Source organism: Pleurodeles waltl, chromosome 9 (assembly GCF_031143425.1).
Source record: "Pleurodeles waltl isolate 20211129_DDA chromosome 9, aPleWal1.hap1.20221129, whole genome shotgun sequence".
Taxonomy (NCBI): Eukaryota; Metazoa; Chordata; class Amphibia; order Caudata; family Salamandridae; genus Pleurodeles; species Pleurodeles waltl.
The window spans coordinates 267,003,787-267,026,296 of NC_090448.1; the positions used below are offsets into that span (position 1 = coordinate 267,003,787).

The following is a 22,510-nucleotide window of genomic DNA, read 5'->3' on the forward strand; positions in this document are numbered from 1 at the left end:
AGAGGCTCGGATTATGCTCCTTTCTTCACTTTAACAGCAGCCTTACTCAAGAACAAACTCCCTTTCCTCATAACCTTAGGGGAAAGCAGAACAACAGATCAACCAATCATTGACCACCCCTCATAATATAGTCCCTCAACACTGTTCATGCCCCAGCAGCCAGAAGTTAACATGTCTGTATTCTCGGCTTATTTTAGGATATATTGTAGTACTGCCATCCTTTTTGGGCTAATATGTGTATGATATTTGATTCTGCTTAACATGAAAGATTTCCTTTACATGTGACCGCAGGAGCACTCTCCGATGCTCTTCATGCGGAGTGTAGTTCAAGTGTTAGGGGGCCTTATGGCAGTGGTGGTGACCTCTGGCCAATAGAGGGTGCTTGCTGGACAAGGCGCTCGTCTGGCTTCATGAGCACTGCGTGCTTTGTTACTCTGCAATGGAGGAGCTGCCCTACACGTGGCGGAGCCTTGGCCACAGTTCTCAGCCCTGACAGCCTGTAAGCTTTGATGCCCATGCAAACGGGCCTGTTATGTGTTTTCCTGTGCCATCTGGGTGTGCGGTGACACCATAGGGCGGGTATGTAAAAATTAACCCCTCAGGCCCATACTTGTCACTACAGGAAAGTACCCTCTTTCTGGCATGGTTACTCACACTTTTTGCCTGCTGTTCAGTGTGTTTGACTGTTCACTGGGATCCTGCTAACCAGGACCCCAGTGACTGTGTACTCCCCCTTTAAATTTGGTTGCTTGGACAACAACCCCCCGCATTTGGCATACTGGAGCCCACATATAAGTCCCTAGTATATGGTGCTCAGGGCATTGTGCACCAGGGGTCCCTCATGGGATACAGCATGTAATATGGCACCCATGGGGAGTCCATGCAAAGTGCATCTACAGGCCTGTCATTGCCCAGAATCGTCTTGGACAGATAGTGTTTGGACAGGCAGTGAGCCGTCAAACTCTAGTGAAGAGAAGAGTGGAAAAAGGTGGGGACCAGGGGGACCTACATAAGCACAATGTGGTGGGTGCGCAACCTATTTTTAGACGAAAACTCCAGCACTCACCACAAGATCCAGCAGGAGTTGCATTACATGCTTTAGAAGATTACACTCAGCAAGAGGTAAATGACATTATGGATCGTTTTAAACAGAGAACAGGGGAGTCCCTACTTGCTTGGGTTGCGAGGTTGTTTGAAACTGGTGCTTTCGGTGTTATGTTAGATATTGGGGACTCTCGCAAATTCTGTACTCTAAGTTCTAATCCAGTAATACAGGAACAGTTCAGGGGTTTCCAAAGAAACCATCAGACTACTTTGTTGCAACTAGTTGTTGAGGGATGTAATTTGAAGTACCCCACTGATGCAGAGTGGCCTCCCAATGAGAAACCCTGGTATACATTACGTGATGCAATGAAGAAAATTAAGGAAGAGGCAATGAAATCTGCTATTTTCTTGGGCACTGCACACCAATTGTTAGATGGACAGCTTACTGTGCCAATCAGAAACAAAATAATTTGCCTTGCTCTACCTGCCTATAACCAAATAATTATGACTTTATTAATTAACCAGGCTTGTCAGGCTTTGAAAGATGTACTAGAAGCAGTAAGAGAGTTAGGTGAATTAGGAATTTGGGATAAACCTGAGAGATCTTCAAGGTCGGAGGGTCGCACAGATAACAACAGAGTGTAAAAAAAAAAAGACATGTTCACAGCGCTATTAACAGATGGTGTCAAAAAAGAACAGATTGATGAGATAGATACCAAAAGCTGGTGGGAAATGTACCGTAAAAGGGGTTTAGATGGAGAGGAAGGAAGCAAAAAGATAAGCAAGCAAGATAGCAAGCGCGAAATGCAGAGTCAGTCACACATATCAAGGGAAGGAAAGGGAAGGGAGAAAATGATTTCCTCACGAGTGAGTGAGGAAAACCTGGACAGTGACTGGTTAACTTTTGAGAACAGAGACTGGGCAAGCCTGCTTGCAAATATGAAAGCATATATCCAGATCTCACTTGGGCAAAAGTTGACAGGTTTAAATCAGACTAGGAAACTGGCCAAGCTCCGGTACAACGTTGGGCTCGTCGAGATAACAGACCTCATGTTGATTTAGAAATACACTGTAAACACAAAAATGTGCAAAAAGTTTGAGCCTTGGTTGACACCTGAGCAGAGGCCTCTTTGATTTATGGGAACCCTAAGAAGTTTAACAGACTGCATTACACCATCACAGGCTTGGGTGGGGGGGGGGTTTAGGCAGACCCCTGCTGTACAAAACACAGTACAAATTAAAATAGGGAGAACAGCAAAAAGAGAATATACTGTGTTGCCTCTTTTAGAATACATACTTGGAATTGAAATTTTGAAAGGAATGACTTTGTATTTGGATGATGGTTGTTATCAGTTTGGAATAAAAAGATACATTTTGGTGGCTGCCATGAGAGTGGGTCATTTAAAGATTCCCCCAGTGAAGGTGCCCTTGGCAACTAAGGTAAATCATTTGAAACAGTACCGCATTCCTGGAGGACATGATGAAATAAGCGAATCCATAAAAGATATGCTTGAGGTTGGTGTAATAGCTCCAACCACTACTGAATGGAACAATCCTCTAGTGCGTAAACCTGACGGGCGGTACAGGATGACCACTGATTACAGCAAGCTGAATAAATATACACCTCCTTTGACAGCTGTGGTCCCAGGCACCATTACTTTGATTCAACATATACAGAAACCTGCAGGGACATGGTATGCCACTATCCATATCGCCAATGCGTTTTTCTCTATACCATTGGCGTCAGAATGCCAAGAGCAATTTTCATTCTCCCATGGCGGCAGACAATTTAATATGGTATCTTTACCCATGGGGTACTTACATAGTCCCACTATCTGTCACTGGCTGGTGCAGAGCACCTGGATGAAATGTATGTTATTCTGGGTGTGCAACTGACCCATTACATTGACAATGTGATGATTCAGGAAGAGACAGAAGAACAGGCGCAGATTCAGTTGGAGAGAGTAGTGGAACTCTTGCAGAGTAAAGGGTGGATGATTAACACAGATAAGACACAAGGACGATCTCAAAATGTGAAGTTTCTAGGCATTCAGTGGAATCAGGGACACAGAGAGGTGTTGCCACAAGCAAAGCAAAATATTCTTGAGTTTGCCACACCCCACACTAAGCAGGAAACACAGAAATTCATTGGATTGTTTGTTTTTTGGAGACAGCACATTCCTCATTTGAGTCAGATTTTGGCCCCTATGTTCAAAGTAACAAGGAAGAAATAAGAGTTTGAATGGGGTGAAGAGCAGCAGCGTGCTTTTGATTTGGCAAAGGAAGCAATTCAACAGGCCTTGTGGCCAGTACAGGATGGAGACATTGAGTTACATGTAACTGTTCAGGGACAATATGCAAATTGGAGAATGTGGCAAAAACAGGGACGGATGAGGGTGCCCTTGGGGTTTTGGACCAGAAAACTATACGACTCTGGGGAGGGCTATACTTCTTTTGAAAAAACAGCTTTTGGCCTGTTATTGGGCTCTAGTGGATACTGAGCAAATAACACTAGGTCATAATGTAATTCTGAGACCTGAAATACCAATTATGCAGTGGGTGATGAGTTCACCTAAATCTCACCGTATAGGACATGCACAAGAGACAGCATCATACGCTGGAAATGGTACATACAGGACAAGGCTTGTGTAGGACCGGAGGCGCTGCAGCCCTACATGAACAGGTGTCTCAAGCCCCTATAGAGGATGAGGAAAGGGTGCAGGAGGTATCACAGGTAAAAGAGTCACCAGTAAGATGGGGTGTGCAATTTGAGTCCTTGTCCCCTGAGGATAGGAAACATGTATGGTTTATGGATGGTTCATCCAAATATGTGGGTACCAAAAGGCTTTGGAAAGCAGTGTCATACAATCCAGTTACCAAATGTTTGCTGACCATCAAAAGAGAAGGAAAAAGTAGTCAATATGCAGAATTGTATGCTGTGTATCAGGCTCTAAAGCAAGAGCTGCTTGAGACTTGTCACATTTACACTGATTCATGTCCACTGCCAATGGGTTAGCCACTTGGCTTCCCACATGACATGCACATAACTGGTTTAACCACTCAAAGGAGGTGTGGGGCAAAGAGTTGTGTCAGGAAATTTGGGAAATTTTAGAAAAAAGTAAAGTCACAGTTTATCACATGGATGCTCATTGTCCCATTGACTCATTAGAACGATGGTTCAATTCCCTTACAGACGATAAAGCCAAAGTTTCAGAGACAGAAGTGGCAATACCGGATTCTGACTTGGTGGGGATGGCTAAATGGGCGCACCAAAAATGTGGACACCTGGGAGAAAAAGCCACTTACAGGTGGGCAGAGATTAGAGGGATGCACATTCCCCTAGACTTGATAAAAACTGTAATTTTGTAATGTCCTATTTGTCAGCACCCACAACAGAGATCTGTTCTGCAAACAGTTAAAGGTCAATTGGGGAGAGGAAAGTTACCAGGACAGATATGGCAAATTTATTACATTGGACCACTACTGATTAGTCGCAGTGTCAATATGCCTGCACCGTAGTGGACACTTATTCTGGATGCTTGATTGCTGTCCCTTTCAAACGTGCTACTCAGCACAATACCATCAGAACTTTGGACTTGTTAATGTTATACTATGGAGTACCTCTCCAGGTCCACAGTGACAATAGGTCACACTTCAAAGGCGGATTGGTGCAGGACTACTGTTCTCAGCACAATATTGAGTGGATATATCATATTCCTTATTATCCACAGGCCTCAGGACTGATTGAGAGAATGAATGGTTTACTGAAAGCTCAATTGCGAGAATTATCTGATGGAAATAAAAAAACTGGAGAGAGCATTTAAATGAAGCCCTCCAGATTCTGAACAATAGACCATTAACAAATGCTGAAACACCTTTGATGCAAATGTTAACTCCAGCTTTGCAAATACAACCACATGGCCACCAATACCATCACGTACTGGGAAATAAAGTCTGGAGCCTTAGCTCCTTACAGAGCCACACTCGAATCTGCAGGTCTTGACTTATATGCTTTACAAGCTAACAGACTGAAACCCAGAGACATAGCGTTGTGTGAAACAGGTATTAGAGTACAGATTCCCCCAGAGCATTTTGGATTGACTGCTCCCAGAACTGGGGTGGCCCTCGAAGGTATTCAGATTTTAGAGGGAGTGATTGATGCAGATTACCAAGGAGAAGATCATTAGTTACTTACCTGTAACTTTAGTTCTCCAGTATTGGAATCTTTCATAGATTCACATGCTTGTGAATCATTCCACATCGTCAAAATAGGTGCCCCTGGTACAAAAAACGAAGCAGTGTTGACATAGATATTACCTAAAGGTCCTAGGCCTCTTAATGTAACAGTCTATCAGTCATTTTAAGAAAAAGGACCAAACTTGAGCATCCACCAATCAGAAGACACCACCCTCTAGAACCCTCCTGAGAGAAGCTCCAGTACCTCAGATATTTAGAGCCCAAGTGCGTACAACATGACAAAAAGAAGAGAGGTGAAGGTGAGCTTCTCCGGGGAGGCGGGCAGGTCGCATGTGAATCTATGAAAGATGTCAATACTGGAGAACTAAAGTTACAGGTAACTAACTAATTTTCTTACTCCAGTATTGGAACTTTAATAGATTCACATGCTTGAATCAGAGTAGCGAGCAGTACCTATGCACATTGTAACACTCTAGCCGACTGTTCAAGAAACACACAGAAAACATGTTAATATACACCAAAATTTCAAATCAATTCTGTCTGTTCCCCATTATTTTTTTTTTAACAATATTATCACATAGCAATAAGCATTGGACCTGAATCTGAGACTATAAGTCATAAACAATGTGCATACCTGACATCAGGATGGTAGGATGAAAGAGGTGGCTCACCTTCACTGGAAAAGGTTCCTGAGGACTGCTTGACCCACCACTACTTCTCCTTGAGATAGTGCTTCCAAGCAGTAATGTCTTGTAAACGTATGGCAGCTTTTCCATGTCACTGCTCCACAAATGTCTTGCAGCAGTACCCCAGCAAACAGGGCTGCTGAAGAAGAAACTGCCCGCGTAGAATGTGCACGGACAGACAAATGTAGTGGCTTAAATAGAATTTAGCACACCTTTTAATGTCTAAAGAGTGCAACGCTCTCTCCGCAGGAGGTGACAGATCTGGAAAAAATGTCTTGAAAACTAAGGGCTCATTCAGATGAAAATCCGCAGGGACCTTTGGGATAAAATGCGGGTTAGTGTGCAAGATTAGTCGGTCCTGTTTGATCTGTAAAAATGGTTCTTGTATGGAAAGTGCTTGTATCTCACTGACTGGTCTAGCTGATGTGAGGGCACAAGTAAGGCTACCTTCCAGGAGAGGAATTTCAGAGAAGCTCGATGAATCGGCTCAAAAGGCTGCTTCATCAGTTGCGCAAGAACAATATTCAGATCCCACGAGGCAGGAGGAGGCCTGAATGGAGGAAAGACTCTGAAAAGAACTTTCAGAAATTGTTTTATCAATCTAGAGGACCATAACGAAGGTCTGTACGTTGCAATCGCTGCCAGGTGCACCTTTATAAAGGAATGAGCAAGTCCTGATTGCGCTAAATGCAGTAAGTAAGGCAATATTTGCTCTGGCGATGAGTAAAGAGGATCAATTTGCTGTTGGTGACACCACAAACAAAACATTTTTCACTTACAAGAGTAAGCCTTATTGGTGCTAGCTGCTCTGGCCTTAGATAGAATGTCTCTGCACTCCTGTGGAATATTTAAATGTGCAAACTCCCTATGCTCATGAGCCATGCTGATAATCGCATTGACTGAGGATCCAGATGCAATATCTGCCCTCTGCTCATTGTCAGCAAGTGCAGAGATAGTTTCAGTGGGATGTGAGGCTTCACTGACGGAAGAAGAAGCTCTGCAAATCAATGTTGGCGAGGCCAGTACGGAGCTATTAATATCAGAGTGCACGGTTCCCTCTTCATCTTTGTCAGGACTCTCGGGATCAATGTTATTGGAGGAAAAGCGTATGCAAAGAATCCTGACCAAGCTATGGAAAACGCATTCCATGATTCCTTTTGGTGATGCCATCTTGCAAAGTAATGGCATTTGGCGTTCAACTCGCTGGCGAATAGGTCGAATTTGGGAGTTCCCCACTGGGGAAAAAATGTGGTTGACTGTGGGCTGTTCCAGTTCCCATTCGTCACACATCGATTTTTGTCTGCTGAGCGAGTCCGCTATCTTGTTCTGTATACCTGGAAGGTGCACCGCTGTGAGTCTGATGCCTTGCTGCAACGCCCAGTTCCATATTCTTTGAGCTTCCCTGGAGAGAGGAAGAGATCTTGTGCCTCCCTGTTTGTTGAGGTAATGCATCGTAGTGGTGTTGTCCGTTCTTATTACCACCTCTGAACCAACAATCTTTGGGAGAAAAGCCTGTAAAGCCAGATAAACTGCTTTGAGCTCCAGCAGATTGATATGCATTGTCCTCAAGTCTAGTGGCCACTTACTCTTAGGTCTTGTAAAACAGATCCCCAACCTTCCAGGGAGGCATCTGTGGTGATAGTCCACAGTGCTGGGCGATGGAGAAACAATAGGCCGATAGACAGATTATGTTTTTGAGACCACCATACCAGAGCTTTGACTATTGCTGGGGTTGTGTTTATCTGATCTTCAGAACTTCCTGAAATTTGGAGCCATTGTAGATTGAGCTGCTCTTGCAGGGGGCGCATCTTGAGCTTGCAGAGAGGAACTAGAGGTATGCATGATGACATCATACCCAGTAAAGATTTGAAGAGGCGAATTGAAATGTAGTCCTTTCTCTGAATCGATTTTGCTACAGCTAATATTTTTTGTTGTCTCTCCACAGTAGGACATGCCATGGTGGATTGAGTTTCCAGTTTTGCTCCTAAAAAGGTGATCCTGCGTGATGGTAGGGGTTTGGATTTCTCCCAGTTGAGGGTCAGGCCTAAGCTCCTGAGCAAGGAAACGCACTTTCTTGTTGACTTGCGCGCTCCGGCGTAGGTGTTTGCCTTTATCAGCCAATCGTCTAGATATGGGAATACCTGATGTCTTCTTCTCCTGAGAAAGGCTGCAATCAGCGCTAGGCACTTTGTAAATATCCTGGGAGCTGACTTTAGTCCAAAAGGGAGGACTCAAAATTGAAAATGGCTTCCAGCTACCATGAATCTCAGGTATTGTCTGTGGGCTGGGTGAATGGGGATGTGGAAATATGCATCATTTAGGTCTAGTGTAGACATAATATCTCTCTGGTTCAATCGCAGAGGGACATCCTGTAGGCTTATCATGCGGAAGGATTGTTTTTTCAAGTAAGCGTTTAATTCTCTGAGGTCAAGGATCGGCCTCCAGTCCTTCCACTTTTTGTGAATGAGAAAGAAACTGGAGTTAAAAAAAACGTCCTCGCTGTGATGGAGGTACTCTCTCTATTGCTCCTTTGAGGAGCATTTTGTTGATCTCCCTTTTTAGTTGTTCTAGATACTTCGGGGAAGTCCTGCGAGGAGGATTGGGAGGAGGCATTTGGACAAACTCTAGAGTGTGGCCATGCTTCACTAATTGTAAGACCCACTTGTCCGAAGTTATGACTTGCCATTGTTGGAAAAACAGGGATATCTTTCTGCCTAGAACCGGAGGAGGGTGGTCGGATGCAGGCAGAGCCTTGGGTGTATCACGCTCTGCAAGCTGAGTCTATAGCAGGGCGAGTTGAGCGTACTCTAGAGCCAGATCTGCCGTAAGCCGCTTGTGGCGGCTGCCTTTGTGTGTAGTATTGACGGAACTGCTGAGAGGAGGAAGGATACGTCCAGTACCTGTATTGCTGGTAGCCTCCCCTATATGAAGGCATTCCATGTCCTCTCGTGGCTCGAAAGGAAGGTTTCCGAAACTGGAGAGTTCCCAACGATTTTGCCGTATCTGTATTGCATTTAATTGACTGAAGTGTCTCGTCAATATGTTTTCCAAACAATGCCTGTCCATCGAAAGGAAGATCTATGATATTATTCTGGACCTCAGGACGGAACGATGTAGCCTTTAGCCAGCCTTGCCTCAGAAGGACTGCCGCCCCTGCGAGCTAATGAAACGCAGTTGTGGCTATATCCATAGCACAATCTATCAGTTCCGCTGACATACGCTCTCCCTCATGTAATGTCCTCTTCACCTCCAACTTAACATCCTCCGGCAACTGGTCAATATGCGGGGCGATGTCTGCCCATAGTTGTCTGTCATATCTGGCTAACACTGCCAGGCAGTTAGTCGCTCTTATAACGAGGCTAGACATTGATGAAAACCTCTTTCCAATATTGGCCAACCATCTACCCTACTTGTCCAGAGGTGCGGAAATTGGAGTAGAGGGATTTTTGGACCTTCTCTGTGCCACCTGAGTGACCACTTAATCTGGATGAGGGTGACCAGTCAGACATGCTGGGGCATCCTCTGGTGCCTTGTACTTTTTGTCCAGTCGAGGAAGCACCGCTGTGACCATAGCAGGGTTGTGCATGACTTTCAAACCCTCTTCCCATAAGAAGTTGAGTAATGGTATGTTTGTTTGGATGTCATTGGAAGAGCAAACCATTTAGCCGCTCTCTGCAGGAGATTATGGAATCCTCTGATGTCATCTGGAGGAGAATCCACTTTCGGCTGAGAAGGAGAAGAAGGAGCTGGAATTCCGACTCAGTGTCAAGGAGTTCTCCTTCTTCTTGATCACCTTCTGAAACATCAGTGTCCTGTGGTATGGTCATATCCGGTGTGGCCACATTCGCTAGTGGCAAAGAGGTTGGCCTCGGACGTGGAGTGGTAACCCTTGAAACAGGCGACGAAAGAGGTTTTGGTTGTCTCTGTTCCTGAGGTGGAAAACGCTTACTGTAATCAGCAAGCACTGCTCTGAGATCAGACAACAAAGAGCTTGGTATGTATGCATCCTCCTGGTATGCCTGATCCCCTACATAGTACTGGGAGTCATAGGTCTTGCCATACTCATCATCCTCCTCTTGATACTTCACATTTAACTGAGAGGGGCTATGTGCTGTTCCAAATGGTCCCTCTTCGTCTGATTCTTCATCCCCCTCCAGCAGATGTACTGGCAGGAGAGGGGTTACTTTACTAGGTGAAGTATGCCGTGGGGTAAGTTTTTCCTGGCTTTTGCGCAGTTTTGCCCTCGTCGATTGTGTCGTAGACGGCGCAGATATAGCCTTCATCAACGGTGGAGTCGGCGACGACGACAAACGCATTGAGATCTTAATCTTCGGCAGCCTTACTGAAGAATCTACCGTTGATGACTACGGCAATGCGGACACCATTGTTACTGCCGTCGAAAATGATGATGTGTAGATTCTCGTCAACAATGTTGTCGTCAGAACTGCTGTTGGCGCTGAAAAAGTGGAAACCGTTGTCGACGGTGAAAATGCACTCACCGACGTCGTCGACGATGAGACTGTCGTCGACTGTATAATCTTTGCCCCAGGAGCAGATGAGGGCCTTTTGAAAGGTCCAGCAGACACAGATGGAGGTACAGAAGATTACTTTTTGTGCCTTTCAGAGCTGTTTGCATGACCTCTTTTCCCTTTTTTGGAGAATCTATGAGGGGAAGTGGAGGGGCTGCGGCCTTTGTAAGACCCTGAGGTGGTCTTTTTGTGGGCTTTTCTTGATTGCTCTGAAGAAGATCTTGAATGTGATCTAGCCCTTTTTGATGACTTTTTGGACGATGTTGAGGAGTCATCACCATTTGAATCAGAGACTGGATTATCTCTGGACTTAAGTTTTTGCAGCCATGTCAATAATCTGCCTTCTCTAACCTTCAGAGTCTTAGAAGAAAAGGTACGACAAACCTTACAGTCCTTAGCTGAGTGGTCTGGATAGAGGCAGTATATGCAGTCCTGATGAGGGTCTTCCGAGTGTAGTCTCTTTTTGCCACAGATCTTGCAGGCTCTGAATTAACCGGTCTTTTCCTTGTCAGACATACTGTAAGCCTTACCCACAATCAGTCAAAACAAGGTTAGCAGAAGAAAAATCAGCTTAGAGCTAATCCAAAAGTGTGAAGCAAGAGCAGAGCTCTGAGGAGACTCCTCACGACGTGCACGACGTGCAGTAGAAAATCTGAAGTCCTGGATCTTCTCTCAGGAGGGTTCTAGAGGGAGGTGTCTTCTGATTGATGGGTGCTCAAGTTTGGTCGTTTTTCTTAAAATGACTCTGATACTGTTAAATTAAGAGGCCTAGGGCCCTTAGGTTATATCTATGTCAAAACTGTTTGGTTAAATGTACCGGGGGCTCCCATTTCGACGATGGGGAATGATTCAAGCATGTGAATCTATGAAAGTTCCAATACTGGAGTAAATCAAAGTTATTCTGTTGAATAGTGGAGAAGTTGACTTATTCATTCAAATTGGAGACAGAATTACCCAACTTGTTATAATTCCAGTGTATGAGGGATTGGTAAGGAAGGGGACCGCCCCAGCCCTTCTTACTGTATGTGGGGAGGGAGGTATTGGTTCCACTGATAAGAACCCTGGTGCTAAAGTGTGGGTGGAATTCCCAAATGGCCATCCAGAACCTGCAGAAATTATAGCAAAGGGCCCCAATAATGTTCTGTTGATCATAAAACCAGGAAAGGAAAAATGGGAACATATTGCAGGTGATAAATGTTATTTGCGAGAATTATCATACTTTTTTCTTTTACAGATCATACCTCAGCTTGTTTTTGCCGCAAGTGTTCCGTGTGGTCTCCTTTTGGGCGTGTGGGGTCAGGAGGGACCCAACATCCCCAATTTGAACTTGATTGATCGACCAGGTCGTGTGACACCTTTACTGCATCTGAATGACATTTGGATTCATTTGGAGCAAACCATGCTCAACCGATCTGATTTCTGCATGGGCGCGATGAGAAGCGCTGTGGATGTTTTGTCAACATGTTTGATCGCCATACCAATGCCAACAAGCATCTTGTCAGAAATTTTCAATGCTACTAACCGTGACAAAGACGTGAAAGAACATAGGGGGTCATTCTGACCCTGGCGGCCGGTGGCCGCCAGGGCCACCGACCACGGGAGCACCGCCAACAGGCTGGCGGTGCTCCAACCAGCATTCTGACCGCGGCGGTTCAGCCGCGGTCAGAAGCTGAAAGTCAGCGGTCTCCCGCTGACTTTCCGCTGCTCGTTTGAATCCTCCATGGCTGCGGAAAGCCGCCATGAACAGGATGGCGGTAGGGGGGGTCGCGGGATGGCCCCGCAAAGTATTTCAGTGTCTGCCTTGCAGACACTGAAATACGCGACGGGTGCCACTGCACCCGTCGCACCTTCCCACTCCGCCGGCTCGATTACGAGCCGGCATCCTCGTGGGAAGGGAGTTTTTCCCTGGGCTGGCGGGCGGTCTTTTGGAGACCGCCCGCCAGCCCAGGGAAAAACTCAGAATACCCTCCGCGGTCTTCTGACCGCGGAGCGGTATAATGGGGGCGGAATTCTGGCAGGCGGCCTCTGCCGCCCGCCAGAATCAGAATCACCCCCATAATGTTGAAACCCACTTCAGTCCCTATAAGTATTGCAGGGGCTGTCAGGAAACAACCAATGAAAAGTGGGACAATTTCACTCATATAATCACCTACAACATTACTATCGATGATGTATGTTACTACATGTCCTGTAATTCTCGTGACATTGGAGACTGCATTCAATGGTGCTTAGAAAAGAAAACATCAACCTCTCAAAACTTACCATGGGAACCCAGAGTTTTGGGCTTTTACCAAACGGACAGAGATTGCAAAAATATGTCGAATCATATGGCTTGTCGTCATCTAGCGACTGCTGCCAGTCACATTAAACATGTCAAGTTGCCAGTTGGCTTGCTGTTTTCGTGTGGAAACCTGACTTTTACTTACATTCCGGCTAACATAACAGGTGGGCCGTGTGCCTTTGCATGCCTGGGACTCATGATGTTTCCATCTAACTGTATACATACTTGCTATCCCAGAGATACAATGCAGCTAGATGAAAATTGTGATTCAGATATCCAACTATCATCCCAATCAGAGTATCTAAGCTTAAGCCTTTCCATTGTAGGAGTGCCTGGTTTAACTGAACACAACACTAGGTTAATCAATAAGCTAGCGTGTGTAATAGTTAAAAATATTAACAATACTTCTATTGCTTTATCTGAATTTTTATTAGATGTGCGTGGTATCCGGAAAGCTGCATTACAAAACAGAAATGCTATAGACTATTTTTTGCTAAAACATAACCACGGTTGCAATGAATTTGAAGGCATGTGTTGTTTTAATCGTTCTGACCACTCTAAATCTATCCAGGCCCACATTGATACCCTACTTACATTAGTGAAAGGGGTAAAGCAGGATATAGATCAGGGATGGTGGGACTGGTTATTTCAATGGTTACCTGATTTCGGAAAATTAAGCAAAGTTTTTGTTGGAATTTTTGTAGCATTAGTTCTTATTATATCATTAAGTTGCTGTGTACAATCTATTCCTAATTTTCTTGCAATGTTTAGTCTGAAAAAAGTTGATTTTAAACCTACAGGCTACACGAGTCACTGGTCAAAGGGTGGAATGTAGTGATATTTGTGTGTTGACCACTGATGTTGTGTCGCTCCACTTTGCATCTGGCTTAGCTGCCCACTGTCACTTTAGTGGTCCCTGGTTATATACTCCATTTTGTATTCAGCCTAGACTCCATTCTGTGTTCGTTTAACTTCACCGCCAACTTGAAGATACAAGCACTTTTCCACACAAACATGTTATGCAACGTGTTCATCATTTCTGCGTGTTTTCCTTCTCACCTAAGAGCTAGGACATATCACCTAGGACTGGTACATAACATGTAGGAGGTAAGCAGTCAGCACGATAAGAATGTACCAGGCTGATGTTTATAATACGAGCAGAGAACGGGTTGACTTTGGGAGAAATGCCTTGGGATGCTGGCCAATTCTCAATGCGTTCCTTTCAAAGCTCACCTAAACTAGCCAGCATTTTTGAATATTTCCTTCTGAGAGGAGGGGTTTTTCCAGAAAGCCCTTTCCTCGGTTCTTTAAGATATAAAAAGATGGCCCTGCTCAGTAGCGGTAAATTCCGAGACCTCCGTCAGGAATGGACTTCAAATGCCTGACATATCTGTCCCGTGAGGGTGGAGATCTCTTTCTCGCAGTTGAACGGGTACATCTTCTTGCTGGCATGAGAAAGATGAAGCATCTGACAGGCCCTACGGTGATGAATTTTGATTAATTATTTGCTTTGCACTGCGTAGGAATATATATCAATATAAGTGTTTGTGTTGCATGTACATATTTGCTGTTTATAGACTGAAGATTCTTTACAAATGGTCTTACATTGTTGTTGCACATTTTGAAGGTACACTTTTTACTGTTCAAACCTTCCTTCACGAACCTTGCAAAAAGCTATAATAAATGTCTTCTTCAGATTAAGAAGTGCATTCCAGAGAATAGTTTTGACTCCTTTCAGTTTGCATATCTTGGCTCAGTCCAAAGTAAAGCAAAACAACGTGGAGCCATGTAAAAAGGCTCCCAGGGTGTTAGAATTATAAGCATTTCTATAAGGGGAATGATAAGGACCACTTAGCAATGTGTTTAAGGCATACAGAAGATGCTCTAGCCAGAGCAACGAACATACCATACAGGCAAATCTCTCTTGGGCATGAAGCCAATCTTCAGAGAATTTTTTTTTTTTAAAACATGTTCCATCAGGCGGAACACCCACTTAAGGTCACAAAGAAAATACCTCCTAGATATAGGAAGCGAAGAGCTGTCATCGACAGGCCAAAATAAATTACAATAATATTATCTACACAAGGAAGGAACACCGCACTGGAAGACACCAGAAGGTGGAATGGTGATGAAGCGAAAAAAAGGAATACAAGAACAGACTTTAAGAGTCTTTTCCATGCCAACTGTCACTGAAGCGATGCATTCCAGAATACGCATGTATATCGAACAGGCGGGTGCAATCAAAGGTCATGTCCTCCAGGGTGGATTGGACAGCCTCAAAAAAAGTCAGTGTGTCACTTCAGAATGAGCCATGGCTGGGCCTACTGATTCCATGGTATCCATACCACATTTTATTGGAAACGTAGCTGCCTCTCACTGATCCCGGAGTGTCTGGGCAAGTTTGTTTCAGGTCTCCTCCAGAAGGGAAGGTAGCAGGCGCGTCACCGAATCCCACAACGCACAGGAAAAGCGGCCCAGAGCACATGTACTGTTTATTGACCACAGAGTTGAGCTGGCTGAGGAGAAAATGTTTCTTCCACAAGTTTCCAGCCATATGGGCTTCCCGTCTGAAGGAACGCTGGGGTGGATGCTGGGGTCAAAAGAGGCCGTATCGGCACCCAGCTTTTATATATGCACCACAAAACTTCTTGGAGATGGGTGCCGGAAGAGACAAGCTGGATCCTCGGGGGAGGGCCGGATGTTATGGACCTCTTCATAGGTGTACCCATAAGAGCTTGGCCCAGGCCACTAATAAAAGCTCATATAGTGCTTCACTAAAGGTAAGCACCAACTATTCAGGTTTGGCCCTGGTGAAGTACTATTGTAGGAAACTAGTTCTCTATATAGTGCGCTAAAATGAAGTACACTGTGCAGAAAGTACAGTGGATCCCCAATTTGTATTGTAGAGAAAAAAGTAGATAGGACTAATGCTCTATTTTGTGGTAGGGTGTACAAGCAGTTGGGCTTATCAGAGGGTAGTGCTAAGCATTTGTTGAACTCACAGAGGCAAGTAATGAGGCAGACACTCTTAACCAAGACCAATTAAAAAAAATAACATTTATTTTTATATGTGATTCAAACCCAAGAACTTCGTAATCAGGTAAGTAGATTTTCAAGCATAAATACTTTGCAGTTCCAAAAATCGACAGTGCAATTTTTCAGATCAGCAAGGTTAATTTATGGGAGGAAAACAAGAATGCATCTTTGAAGGTAAGTACACGACTTACTAATCCCGTTTTCTGGGTTTTAGGTCAACACCAGGCAAGGTTCAAATAAGTACTAAGAATGCACCCACAGCGGCACAGGTGCGGCCGGGTGCAGAGGTCAAATTCGGAGTTGGGTGCCTAATGTTAACCAATGGAGACTGGGGTTGAATGAAGATGCGCTGCTCACGGGTGAGTAAAGCGATGTCAGGGGTCACAAGGCAGCACCAACTTACACCCTCAGTGTCACAGGTGCAGCCACGTGCAGACTGCCAACAGCATTCGGCGCCCAATTTTAAGCAATGGGGAAGATCACTTTTGGAAAAAAGGCTTCAGGCTCAGGCCAGGAGGCTGAATGAAGAAAACCCACCACTGCCCAAGTACGTTCTGATACTGGGGGACATATGGGCACTGACAGTCCAGCTCCCTCAGGCCCAGGAGCTCCGGGGGCAGGGGTGTCTTTTGGCATCAGGACCAGCTTACCAGGCAGGTTGCCATTAGGAGTCTTCACGTTGAGCCTGCAGGCTCTGAGGCAGAGTCCGGGAAGGGTCAGCCAACAGACTCAGAATCATGGGGGAACCTTCACAGGACTGGTAGGCCACCTGGACTCCGACCATTGGCGTCAGGTGCAGAGGCGGATCCAGAGGCGGTTTTGCGGTTCTTCGTGGCAGAATTCTTTTCTTTTGAGGTTGGTTTCTTCTTGAACAGGTCCGCTGTTCTCGGAGATCTTGGTCGAAGGCAGGCAGTACTCCCAAAGTTTTGGAGGACGCTGGGGTGCAGGACAGGTCGTCTTTTGGCGCAGGATCGTTTAAGGCTGCAGTCAGGCCGGAAGGGCTGTGGCCAAGTCAGTTGGTACATGTAGTCTTTTCTGCTGGTGCAACTCTGAAGTGTCCAGCTCTTCTTAGGTCATCAGAAATCTGAGTTCTAGTGTCAAGGGTTGCCACCCAAATGCTTACTTTTGGGGCGCTACAGGGAGTGCCAGGTGTAGCCAATGGGCTACTCACCTTTAGGGTGACTACACCCTTTTTATGACCACTCCCTTTGGGAAGTGGGCATAGCCCCAACACTAGTTACCTAATTCCTTCCAGGCAAGAAGGAGGAATTCAAAACGTTGTGTCTACTTCAGCTCGTCCACCTTAAGGGTGGGACTGTCATGAAGTGGGCACTTCTAATTTAACTAATTTTCCTGCCTGAGCTCCTGCCAAGGATACAGAAGTATGTCATCTCCACCATCTGTAGAGACCTGGGTCGCATCACAAAGGGGGCAAAGCCTTTGAAGCTCCCTGCCCTAGAATGTCAGTCCTGCCTTTGTTCTGAGCCCTCGAGAGCTTCAGCTCTCATCTCAGGGGGCCAGAACTCTGTCTAAGGTGGCAGCACCGATTTTGACCAGTCAGTGTCCATGCTAGGAGTTGGTAGGTTTTCAGTGGGCACCTCTAAGTTGCACTCTGAGTGCATGTATCAATGAATCCATCCCTGGATTCAGTGAGGGTTTATTAACACGAGATATTTGACAACAAACATCACTATCTTCAGTGAGGATTGACAAAGACATAGTAGGGCATATCTGATAATGCAGGTATGCCCTCACATGTAATATAATACAACCTGCCTCTGGGGCTGTAGGGCCTGCTAGAGGGGTGGCTTACATACATTGCATGCAGTTCAAAGGGGGACAGGGCATACAGGCTCTGTGCCATGTCGTGTTTTCATTTTAGTTCTGCACCAATTCATGCAACCTGCGAAAGCAGTAATGCTGGCACTTAGTGAGAGGGTACAATCTGTGCTGCGGTCCACAGGGGACTTCCTTTAGTACCCCGTACCAGAGGTACCATTTACTAGGTGTAAGGAAATGCCTCCTTGGCATGGTTACCCCCTGCCTTTTTGCCTTTGCTGATGCCAAGTTATGATTTGAAAGTGTGCTGAGGCCTGCTAACCAGTCCCCAGCACCAGTGTTCTTTCCCTAAACTGTACCTTTGTCTCCACAATTGGCACAACCCTGGCAACCAGGTTAAGTCCCTTGTAACTGGTACCGCTAGTACCAAGGGCCCTGATGCCAGGGAAGGTCTCTAAGGGCTGCAGCATGTCTTATGCCACCCTAGGGACCCCCCACTCAGCACAGGCACACTGCTTGCCAGCTTGTGTGTGCTGGTGGGGAAAAAAATCACTAAGCCGACATGGCACTCCCCTCAGGGTGCCATGCCAACCTCACACTGCCTATGGCATAGATAAGTCACCCCTCTAGCAGGCCTTACAGCCCTAAGGCAGGGTGCAATATACCACAGGTGAGGGCATAGGTGCATGAGCACTATGCCCCTACAGTGTCTAAGCAAAACCTTAGACATTGTAAGTGCAGAGTATCCATAAGAGTATATGGTCTGGGAGCCTGTCAAACACGAGCTCCACAGCACCATAATGGCTACACTGAAAACTGTGAAGTTTGGTATCAAACTTCTCAGCACAATAAATGCACACTGATGCCAGTGTGCACTTTATTGTAAAAATACACCCAGAGGGCATCTTATGCCCCATGAAAACATACCCGACTTCCAGTGTGGGCTGACTAGTTTTGCCAGCCTGCCACACACCAGACATGTTGCTGGCCACATGGGGAGAGTGCCTTTGCCACTCTGTGGCCAGGAACAAAGCCTGTACTGGGTGGAGGTGCTTCTCACCTCCCTCTGCATGAACTGTAACACCAGGCGGTGAGCCTCAAAGGCTCACCCCCTTTGTTACAGCGCCACAGGGCATCCCAGCTAGTGGAGATGCCCGCCCCTCCGGCCACTGCCCCCACTTTTGGCGGCAAGACCGGAGGAGATAATGAGAAAAGCAAGGAGGAGTCACTCCCCAGTCAGGACAGCCCGTAAGGTGTCCTGAGCTGAGGTGACTCTGACTTTTAGAAATCCTCCATCTTGCAGATGGAGGATTCCCCCAATAGGATTAGGGATGTGCCCCTCTCCCCACAGGGAGGAGGCACAAAGAGGGTGTAGCCACCCTCAGGGCTAGTAGCCATTGGCTACTAACCTCCCAGAACTAAACACACCCCTAAATTGAGTATTTAGGGGCTCCCAGAACCGAGGAAGATAGATTCCTGCAACCTGAAGACGAAGACGGACTGCTGACCTGAAGCCCTGCAGAGAAGACAGACACCAACTGCTTTGGCCCCAGCCCTACCGGCCTGTCTCCCGACTTCGAGAAAAACTGCAACAGCGACGCATCCCACAGGGTCCAGAGGCTTCTGAAGCCTCAGAGGACTACCCTGCATCTAAAAGGACTAAGAAGCTCCTGAGAACAGGGGCCCTGTTCAACAAACCTGCAACTTTGCAACAAAGAAACAACTTTTAAAGATCACACGTTTCCCGCCGGAAGCGTGAGACTTTCCACTCTGCACCCGACGCCCCCGGCTCGACATGCGGAAAACTAACTCTACAGGGAGGACTCCCCGGCAACTGCGAGCCCGTGAGTAGCCAGAGTTGACCCCCCTGAGCCCACACAGCAACGCCTGCAGAGGAAATCCAGAGACTCCCCCTGACCGCGACTACCTGCTTCAAGAAACCTGACGCCCGGAAACCACACTGCACCCGCAGCCCCAGGACCTGAAGGAACCGAACTCCAGTGCAGGAGCGACCCCCCAGGCGACCCTCTACCTAGCCCAGGTGGTGGGTACCCCGAGGAGCCCCCCTGTGCCTGCCTGATTCGTTGAAGAGACCCCCCCGGGTCTCCCTATTGAATCCTATTGAAAACCCGACGCCTGTTTGCACTCTGCACCTGGACGCCCCTGTGCCGCTGAGGGTGTACTTTCGGTGCCTGCTTGTGTCCCCCCTGGTGCCCTACAAAACCCCCGTGGTCTGCCCTCCGAAGTCGCAGGTACTTACCTGCTGGCAGACTAGAACCGGGGCACCCCTATTTCCATTGAAGCCTATGTGTTTTGGGCATCACTTTGACCTCTGCACCTGACTGGCCCTGAGCTGCTGGTGTGGTAACTTTGGGGTTGCCTTGAACCCCCAACGGTGGGCTACCTTGGACCCAACTTTGAACCCTGTAAGTGTTGTACTTACCTGTGAACTGAACTTAACATTTACTTACCTCCCCCAGGAACTTTTGATTTTTGCACTGTGTTCACTTTTAAAATTGCTTATTGCCATTTTTGCTAAAACTGTACATGCTATTGTGATAATTCAAACTTCGTAAGATACCTGAGTGAAATACCTTTCATTTAAAGTGTTGTTTGTAAATCTTAAACCTGTGGTTCTTAAAATAAACTAAGAACATATATTTTTCTATATAAAAACCTATTGGCCTGAAATTGTCTTTGAGTGTGTGTTCCTCATTTATTTCCTGTGTGTGTACAACAAATGCTTAAAACTACCCTCTGATAAGCCTACTGCTCGACCACACTACCACAAAATAGAGCATTAGAATTATCTCTTTTGCCACATTCTTACCTCTAAGGGGAACCCTTGGACTCTGTACATGCTATTTCTTACTTTGAAATAGTACATACATAGCCAACTTCCTACACTAGGGACCTAAAGTGGTAGCTAAAGGTTTGTCAATTGGGAAAAATTACTGTGCACTTTCAATTTAAATTGCACCAGAAACCAGGGAAAAAGTGTGTGTCGGGGTGGACAATGCCAAAAGAGGCACTTTCCTACAACTGTTATCAAGTGGTCAGTCGACACCTCCACAGAGGGGAGCTGCAATTCTAGGACCACAGCTGTCCTGTTCAGCACCCCAGCGAAGGAGAAGTTCACCTCTGCAGCAAGGCAAGCGGTGGATGGAGGTTTGAAGCCAGCGAGGACTCTAGGCCACTAGCCTCTCCCAGTTCCGTCAGGCAACTACCCTCTAGAGGAGGCTGGACAGTATTGTCTATGTGTTGCTAAACCCTAGCTCCTCTCCTTCACCTCCAAAAGCCTGTTCGCTGTAGGAAAAACAGCCAGTGAGTGTTTAGAAGAAGGAGGGAAGGTATCCGGCACCACTGGCATCGCTCCGACGCCATCCGGTGCGTCTCGGCATCAGAGAGAGTGACCAGCATCGGCTGAATGAACTCTAGCATCACAGATGGGAACCCCAAAGGGCTGTGCACCTGAGCCGGTACGGATTCAAGTACAGAGCCAGACAGCCTATCTGACGCAGTGGGCAAACCTACCAACGTGGAGTCAGGTAGGATGCATCTCAACTCCTTGGGGCTCGAAGGCACACCAGTGGGAGGTAGGGGCCCAAAGATCTCATGGAGCGAATTATAATAATCCTGCAACTGGGCCAGAATTACAGCGGCCCCAGGGAAAGCATGGAGGCATGGGGTTGATTCATGCACCAACTCCTTAGACTGGCGGAAGGCGTACGAAATGCAGGAATTATGTGACACGAGGGGATACAGTGACATTGACCGCTTGCATTTCAATGTCTTATCTTTCGACGTCAAGGGCAATGGGCGCTTGCGCGAACAACTCCTGGATCAGTCTTGCGATCATTCCCAGCACCTTGAAGGAAATCGACGATGACATCGAGCCTCTGTCAGTCGCACCACCAGGCTCTTCCTGCAACGCCTATGGCTGAATACAATGGGTTGAGCCGCAATCCTCAAAGTTGTGGTGCTCCCCAAACAAACAGTATGAGGGTCCGTGGGCGACTTCTGCCTGACCCAGGACCCAAAAGGTTTGAACCTTGAGGACATATGAAAAAAAAGGGGCATAGTGTTCCTTCAACAGAAAATTGTCGAAATAGGCACAAAATATCTAAGGGACCACTCCGGATCCTCGTTGAAAGCGCAATTTTCAATTCGGTCTTAGTCAACTCAGGGAGCTCCAGGTCTTTGGCTAAAGTGGAGCAACCAAAAGCCTACAAAGCATTTGCTGGTAAAAATGTATTTCCAAACCAGGCTGGCACCTGTAGGATATTCCAAGATAAGGAACCTGCCAGAGGAAGCATGCATCAGAAGTGTGGGTTTCAATCATAAACCTAAGATAATTAAATATACAATCTCTCTTCGCAAGGAGATGAAATGTTTTACCATGGTTTAGTCAACACACTCCAGCTCAAATTTTTGTAGTTTAAGAAATGTTCTAACAGGTGATGTAATTTTACACTCAATACTACTTCCTTTTATCAACCTCTGCAGGACAAAAAATTTCAGGTTTCACACCTATGATCCTCGGGTTATAACAGGGTAACTACAATATTTTGCCTTTACTTGCACAGACTAAGAGGAGAGAGCTTATCTTGCTGTTTATTCTAAATAGTTTCATCTTTACCCAGGCCCCCTATTGAAAGGAACATTCAATGTAAATCTGGCATGTATATGCAGAGCATTTCAGAGAAGATTCTGATGAAGCTTCCATGAGTAAAAAAAGACATATTTGAATCAACACGATTATGTCGAAGTTGCTACAGTGCAGCTAACTCTCCTCACCTGGCCAGCACTAGCCCATTGACAATCACATTCTTGAATGGCGGCTTTCCAAAGAGGGCCGTTGACAGCACCAGCAGCGTGTAAAACCTGAAATGAGACAAACAGCAAGTTTCCATTTAGTTCATAACACAGTAGCAAAACTCAAGCCTTCTAACAACTTG

At 46.2% G+C, this 22,510-nt stretch overlaps 1 protein-coding gene across 1 annotated transcript in view; it reads right to left on the reverse strand.

The window, feature by feature from the left end:
- IARS1 (isoleucyl-tRNA synthetase 1) overlaps positions 1-22,510 on the reverse strand; it is a 703,557-nt gene that overhangs the window by 375,752 nt on the left and 305,295 nt on the right. Inside the window, exon 17 of the mRNA XM_069206674.1 lies at positions 22,350-22,436. Coding sequence (XP_069062775.1) covers positions 22,350-22,436 — 87 coding nt within the window. The remainder of the gene's footprint in view (positions 1-22,349; positions 22,437-22,510) is intronic.